Raw genomic sequence first — 7,659 nt, forward strand, 5'->3', positions numbered from 1 at the left:
GGGGGGTGAGAAGGGAAGGGGAGAGGGGAATGGCATAGGGAGGCTCAATCCCAGGACCCCAGGATCATGACCTGAGCCCAAGGCAGATGCTTCACTGACTGAGCCACCCAGACACCCCTAAACTTTTTTTTTTTTAAGATTTATTTATTTGAGAGAGAGAGCAAGCATGAGCGGGGGGAGGGGGGCAGAGGGTGAGAATCTCAAGCAGACTCCCTGCTCAGCAAGGCTCTATCCCATGACCCATGAGATCATGACCTGAGCTGAAACCAAGTCTAATGCTTAACCGCTTAACTGACTGAGCCACCCAGGCACCCCTGGCATAATGTTTTTAAGGCTCATGTTGTAACATGTGTCAGAACTTAATTCCTTTTCTATTTCATTGTGTTTTGTTTACTTTAAATTGTGATATAGTAGGGCGCCTCGGTGGCTTAGTTCTTAAAGCATCTGCTTTCGGCTCGGGTCATGATCCCAGGGTCCTGGGATTGAGTCCCACATCGGGCTCCCTGCTCAGCGGGGAGTCTGCTTCTCCCTCTACCCCTCCCCCCTGCTCGTGATCTCTCTCTCTCAGATATATAAATAAAATCTTTAAAAAAAAAACAAAAAAAAGTGATATAATACACATAACAGAAAATTTACCATCTTAACAGTTTTTTTTTTAATTTTTTAAGATTTTATTTATTTGCAGAGAGAGAGAGAGCACAGGCAGAGCAGGCAGAGGGGGAAGCAGGCTCCCTGATGAGTAAGGACCCTGGGATCATGACTGGAGCAGAAGACAGACACTTAACCGACTGAGCCACCCAGGCATCCCTCATCTTAACAGTTCTAAGTACATTTGTATTGTTGTGCAACCAGTCTCCAGAACTCTTTTTATCTTGCAAAACAGAAACTGTGGCCATTAAACATTAACTCCCCATTTCCCCTACTCCAGACCCTGGTGCCCACCAAATACTCTCTATCTCTATAAATTTGGCTCCTTTTGGGACTCCGTATATGTACAACCACACAATATTTGCCCTTCTGTATCTGGCTTGTTTCACTTAGCATAATGTCCTCCAGGTTCATCGAGTTGTAGCAGGTGTCAGAATGTCCTTCCTTTTTCAGGCTGAATAATATTCCATGGCTTGTATACTCCACATTTTGTTTCTCCATCAGTCTCTCCAGAGATACTTGGGTTGGTTGGCCAACTGGGCAGGGCCTACAAAATAGGGCATCACCAAATGCCCTCTATGGTGGTAGGGGAGGAGGGAGAGCGAGGGGAGTGAGGAGAGGATGCAGAGTAGAGGGAGGGGAGGTGGATGGAAGGGACCAGGACGGAGGACAGAAAGGGTGTGGAGAGAAGGGGAAGGGAAGGCTGGATGGGGATGGAGGGGACTGGGAGGGAGGACGCAGAGGGAGTGGGAGGGGGATGGAGGCAGATGGGGAAGGGGAGGGCGAGAGGGGAGCGGGAGGAGGAGGGCGGGAAGGGGAGGGAGGAGAGGAGTGGGAGGACACACAGCGAAGAGCTGCCCCAACCCCAGGCAGCTACGCCCCACCTGGCCCCGCCTCCGGCCCCGCCCCTCCCCGGAGCCTGCTGGGAGACGTGGTCTAGAGCCGCTCAGGAAGCCCGACTCCGAGTCCCAGCGAGCCCCGCGACACAGCTCTGCCCCGTGGCTTGCCGGGACTTGTAGTCCAGCGTCGGCGGGCACCCGAAAGCGGAGCGAGTGTGGAACTCGGTGTCCCAGAGAACCCCGCGCTAGGCCACGACATCGCGCACCGCTCTCGCCGTCGCAGCTGCTGGGCTTTCTCCGGCTGCCGCCGCCGCTGCCGCTGCTTCGCGGGCTGGAGGGCCCGGGCGTCCCCGGGCGAGGGGAGGCTGCGGGTGGGAGCCTTCGTGGGCACTGAGGAGCGGGCCGGGGGAGGCCGGGATGGAGCCCCCCGGAGGTGGGCGCGCTGCGGGGTGGGCCCGCGCCTGGGGCGGTTGAGGAGGGGGCCGGGCGGTGGTGGGGGGTCGGGCAGTGGGAACAGTGGGCGGGTGGAGGGCGCTGAGGGAACTGGGGGCGGGGCTTGCGGTGGGGGCAGGGCGCAGGGCGGGGCGGGGTTCGGGTGGGGCAGGGCGCTGGGGGCGGGGCTCAGCCGTAGGGGACCCGGCCCTGGGTGGGGGTCAGCGGGCCTGGTGGAAGGGCGGAGGCCGGGGGAGGTGGGAGGGGCCGTCAAGGAACGACATGGGTGGGGGCGCCTGGCCCGGGGGAGCCCCGTGCGCCCCAGTGGAGCGTGGAGCGGGCCTGCTCTCCTTCCAGTTGACTGAAGCGAGGGAGCCGGGTTCCAGAGCCTCAAGGCGGGATCTAGGGGCGTCCTGGGGTTGCCACGGATGGTCTGAGGGCATCGCAGACATGGCTCACCTCAGGGGATTTGCCAACCAGGTAAGAGTTGGTGTCTGGGTTGTGAGTGGCCTGCCCGAACTCCTAGAGACCTGAGCACTGACCAGGACGGAGCGCGGGGTCACGAAGGGACATTTGTGTCGCCAAGGGGTGTCTCTCCCAAAACATCCTGGGGTTGCAGAAGCACGGAGCCCGCGAAGGAGGGTGGGCTGAAGGGAAGGTGTTCGTCGGTGACCCCGGTGAGGTGCATCCCCGGGCCAGACAGGGAGCAGTCCAGAGGGGCGCAGGCTGGCGGGGCGGGGGCTGGCTCAGGTTGGCTGGTGTGAAGTGTCCTGGGGCAGAAGCCCACAAGACTCGTCAAAACAGAGCTACCCTGCGAGGACCGTGGGGAGCGTGCAGGGCCTTACGCCTGGGGCAGAGCGGGCTGGGCGGCCCGGGGGGACTCTGGGAACCTGGTCTTCCCACCGGGAGGGTCTTTGAAGGTCAGAGTCGCACCTGAGCGTCGGATCGGGCCAGGGTCATCTGGCCGTGTTGGGCTGGGGCACAGGCTGTGGGGACTCGTCTGCGGACAGGCAGGCAGGAGGGGCTGGGAACGTGATGCAGCGGCGGAGGCTGGCGTGTGGGAGAGCGGAGGCCAGGAGCGTGCTGCCCCTGGGGGGAGGTGGAGAAGGCTGCTGGAAGAACCTGTGCGACCTGGGCTGGAAGTCTTACCGGGAAGGTGCCTGCTGTGGGTCTTCTCTGACGGATGAGTTCTTGGATGAGTTCTTGTCGTTCCCAGCCCCGAGCCGCCCCGAGGGGAACTCGCGGACTCCGGGGGGCCTTCCACGGTGTGCCCTGAGGGTGCCTGGAGCGAGCACCTGCTGCTGGCCCTGGGAGGGCAGGGTCAGGGCAGCCAGCACGGGGGCTGGTCCTCTGTGCCCCCCTCCCTTGTTACTTGAGAACAGTGTGAGCTGAGGCTGACGTGAAGTCGAGGAAACTACTCTGACTGCCAGGTTTTCTTCCGTTTGGTTCTGTTCTCCTGGAAGGGTTGGCTTGGGCAAGGTTTAGGCGGACTGCTGGGCTTTGGGATTGTCTGTTAGCACCCTCCGCTGGCCCCTGCGTGCTGAATCGGGGGGCTGGGGGGGACTGGGACGAGGGAGGAGCAGGGGGCCTGTGGGCCCGACTTGGGGCAGGAGGAGCAGGAGAAGGGCTCAGCTGCAGCCCCAGGGGGCTCCTGTTGAGCAGGGCATCCTGGACCAGCTGTGGCCGCAGACGGGGACCGGGCCTTGCTGACCGATGCTCAGCGAAGCCAGCAGACATTGGTGTCTGGTAACTGCATGCCTGTGACGCTGGGGGAGAAGCTGGCCTCCAGCTTGTTTTTAAGAGCTGTAGGGCAGATTTTGCACCGGGAAGAGAGCCTCACTTGCCTCAGCCCCGTCCTGGTTCTGGTGAGTGACAGAAGCTGCAAGAAGGCGCACCTGAGAAGGGAGCGGGGCGCGCGCTGAGTGACTGTCAAACCCCACCTTGTAAATCCCACGACTGCTGTTCCCGCCTCCACAGAATGCCACACGACCACGTGTCATGGGCTTCGGGGTTTATTTCCATACTTCAGATGCAAAGGTGCTGACTAGAAAAAAGAATTGAGTTGAAAAAAACATCTTACCTACGTGACGGTTATTCGGGACACGTTAACAGGGCACTAAAACCAGGCAGGCCTTGCGCTCAGCTGTCACGTGTTTGTCTTCTGTAGGTCCTCTAGCGACAGGTGCTCCCTGTCATCCCACAGGTGCTCTTGCCCCCAGATTTAAAAACTGGATACTTAGAAATGTTAGTTGGCTAGAAAGTGACAGATTGAGGTTTCAAATCCAAGTCTACGTGGGGCCGAAGCTCTCAACTGTCCCGTAATCAAATGGCAGGACGTGTCTTACTTCAAGGTTTCGTTTTTCTCAGAATAGAAATATTCTTTGCTGTTCTTCTTTTCCTCCTTGAAATACAGGAAGAAAAAAAAAAAAAAAGCTGTGGGAGTAGTTCCCATGGGTCCCGGAATGAGAAATTGGAGCCGTGAGCTGCGCCTGTCCCTGTGGACCGATGGTGCTCGGTGTCGGCCCCGGGCGGCCAGGTCACACCTGCTGCGGGGGTGCAGGCGTGGAGGAGCTGGGGACGGGGCCCCAAAGGAAGGAAGCCTTCTGTCCTTTCAGAGGCCAGTAGACTCGGCCTTTGTCAGTGGCAGGAAGCCTGGGTTTCTCTTGAGACCGTGGTCACTGTGGCTGCGTGGGGCGTGCTCCCCCACAGCCTGTGCTCGTGCGGTGGCCGGCTCCCCTCCGCCTCGGTGGTTCCTGCCCTGCCCGCGGCACGGCTGCAGGTGCCCTGGCGCTGGCTGCCCCGCCTGTCGTGTGCTGGGTGGGAATGGCTTCGCTCCCTTCGTTTTGTGGGGTGACATGAACGGTGGCCCCAGACCTGGCAGCTTTAGGGCTGGAGAGCAAGGGTCTCAACCAGCAGAGCCACTCGAGCCTTGAGTGGTTTCCCAGACTGCGCATTGCCTAGAAAAGCAGCCCAGACCTGGGAGCTGCTTGCCTTTCCTTCCTGGTGGAGCTGGGAACACGGGGTCCCTGTGATAACGCTTGTCGCTTGTCGTGTGAGGGTCCCAGGCAGGGGCGTTCCTGTCACGCTGTCTGCTGACTTGACTGGCCTGCAGGGGTGGAGACTCCAGGAGGGTGAGAGTTGGGGGTCGGGGCCTGGAACTCTGGCTGCGGGGGCCACCGGGTTCTGCTCCCAGGCAGGTGGCGGTCTCAGCACCCTGTCTGGGGGCTTCCCTGGTGGGGCTGCTGTGGCGGAGCAGACAGACACACCTTTGGGCCTGTGTGGGGACTGACACGGTGCACTCCGCAGGGCTGAGGGTGGGCAGGGGACCCCTGAGAGCTGGAGGTGCACTGGTGCTCGTTGGTGCTGCCGGGTGTCAGCCCTGCCTGCCCCGGCTCTCTCGTAGGCCACCTCAGCAGAGGGACTTTCTCTCCAGTGACAGAGGACACGATGGCACGGCCCCAGATGGACTGGAGTTCCGGGGCGGCGCTCTTGGGGTGCCCCGCGGGGCTGTGGCAGCATGTGTGGGGCAGGGGCAGGGGCAGGGCTGTAGGCTAGCGGCGTGCCGGCCCGCACGCCAGGGGCACTGCTGGCTGAGTGAACGGAAGCAGCATTCGGGAAGGTGGGGAGGTGCTGTGTGGGCCCGAGGGGCCGTCTCCCCGACCACATTCCCCTGAGAAGCCCGGGACTGAGCAGGGAATGGTGGGGTTCCCCCCGCAGAGGTGGAGAAGGCTCTCTCTCTGGCAGGAAGGCGTTTTCGTGCTGACTGTGGGCTGGGAGTTGATGGCGCGCCCCTGCCAGGCCTTCCTCTCAGGTCCGGGTGGGTTCTAATCCTGTGATCCACGCCCCCGTCCACACTCCGAAGACAGCTGAGCAGCTGTGACTCGCAGCCCCATGCCTCACTTGTCCTGGTTTTCTTCAGAGCGTGCGCAGCAGGCACGGAGCTGCCCGGCAGTTGGGCCCGAGAGACCTGAGTGGCGCTCAGCTCTCTGTGTCCTGCTGAAGCCTTCAGCCTTGGCTCTGGGGACTTGGCAGTAGCTTGGCCACATGCATCTTGTCCTCTGCATGCGCTGGCCTGGGACCGGGCCGCCGGCCCCGGGGAGGAGGTGAGGAGGGCCACGTTCCTGAACTGGCTGGGCCAGGCTGAGCGTGGACGCCTCACTGGGCTGCCGGAGGGGCCTGCCTCTGGCCCCTTGCCCAGCCTGCCTTGTGCAGGGGACTCTGCGATGCTGCTCTTGGCCCCTGACCCCTGCCAGGACCCGCTCCACTCAACTCTCCTGCCAAGTTCCCAGCACCGGGGGCCCTCGGTCTTCTGGCTTGCCTGGTGCTCAGATTCGGGGCCGGGGAAGGTGCTGTGGTGTGTTCGGGTGTGGCCTGCGTGTGCTGGGTGATCATCCCTCCCAGTTACACACCTTGGGAAAGGCAGCTGACTGGCAGTTTCTGCTGACGTGTGGTCTCACTGCGGGCCCAGCCTGGGGGGGAGCCTGAGGTGGGCTCCCAGGTGTGTGCGGAGTCCGTGCTTGGAGGACTCTCCTTGGCACCGTGGGGCACCCACTGTCCCCAGGATGGGCCTTCCCTCAGCACTGGTGCACACAGCAGTCAGTGTGTGCTGTATGGTGCATGGTGAGCTGGGACTTTTTTCCTTTTTATGCCTGGCCCCGTTAGATTTGCGCCAAGACGCCCCCTTGTTGATAGGTGCTTGGGGTGTGGGAGCAGCCTCTGGAGGGAGGCACCTCCTGGTGGGTCTGAGTCCCCGGGCCCGAGAAAGCCCTTTCTGCCTCTGTTTGGACAAGACGCTAGGCCCCCCCCCTCGCCTCTGCCCAGGGCCTCAAACCCCTGCGTGGGTCCTGGGGCACCCCGCCCCTCCTCGTTGCTCTGGAACTGTGCGCACAGCCTCCGAGAACACGGTTAGCGGCTTGGTGTTCTCAGGAGCCTAGGGAGCCATGTGGGCGGGGGCTAGGGGACCCCCGGGGTGTTGCCATCCTTCACGGAGCCCCCACGCTGACCATCTCAGCCCCTGACTCGGAGGGTCAGCATCGAGAGTGTGGTCCTCAGCCCTGGATGGACGCCTCTCTGCGCCGTGTCCTGGGGCTCAGGCTCCTGGGCGCTGTCTGTCCCAGCCACTCCGCACCCCTCAGGCCTGGTTCAGATTTCGGTCCGAGGACTGCGTGCAGTGGTTTTCTGGGATACTTGCATGTCCAGGATTGAGCATCAGTTCTCAAGTCTGTGCTGGTGTGAGGGTGTAGCTGCCCTGAAGACCGATGTGGGGCGAGAAAGGGAGCCCTTCCCAAGGGGCATGGCTTGCAGGTGAGCAGGGAGAACTCGGATAATGCGTACTGGGGTTGTTTTCTGTTCTAATTCATAGACTCTGTTGTTTAAGAGTCTCCCAGGCCTACAGGAGAACGAGTGAGTGCCGGTCCGTTCCTCATCCCTCCCTGGAGGGTCTCCGCCTGCTGCTCACATCTCTACGCTTGCTTTAGTGTAGCCTGTTTGTTACGAGTGCAGAGGTAGCTGGGTCTGTTCTTACTAACTAGGCCCGCGGTCTGTGAGAGACTCTGGCTGCTGCCCCCACTGTCCCCACTGTCCCCACGGTCGTACGGGATAGCCTCGCCGTCCCCACCGTCCCCACGGTCATACGGGATAGCCTCGCCATCCCCACCGTCCCCACGTCGTACGGGATAGCCTCGCCGTCCCCACCGTCCCCACCGTCCCCACGGTCGTACGGGATAGCCTCGCCGTCCCC

At 61.6% G+C, this 7,659-nt stretch overlaps 1 protein-coding gene across 3 annotated transcripts in view; it reads left to right on the top strand.

The window, feature by feature from the left end:
• Positions 1-1,725: 1,725 nt before the first annotated feature.
• STK25 (serine/threonine kinase 25) overlaps positions 1,726-7,659 on the top strand; it is a 12,469-nt gene continuing 6,535 nt past the window's right edge. The window contains exons 1-2 of one of the 3 annotated variants that reach the window (XM_032430381.1): positions 1,727-1,920; positions 2,277-2,399. In XM_032430381.1, the coding sequence (XP_032286272.1) occupies positions 2,370-2,399 (30 nt within the window). In that variant the 5' untranslated portion in view covers positions 1,727-1,920; positions 2,277-2,369. Of the gene's footprint in view, positions 1,921-2,276; positions 2,400-7,659 lie in introns of all 3 variants that reach the window. The other 2 variants (XM_032430453.1, XM_032430524.1) reach the window with 2 other exon arrangements.

Source organism: Phoca vitulina, unplaced genomic scaffold (genome assembly GCF_004348235.1).
Source record: "Phoca vitulina isolate PV1807 unplaced genomic scaffold, GSC_HSeal_1.0 scaffold1, whole genome shotgun sequence".
Lineage (NCBI taxonomy): Eukaryota > Metazoa > Chordata > Mammalia > Carnivora > Phocidae > Phoca > Phoca vitulina.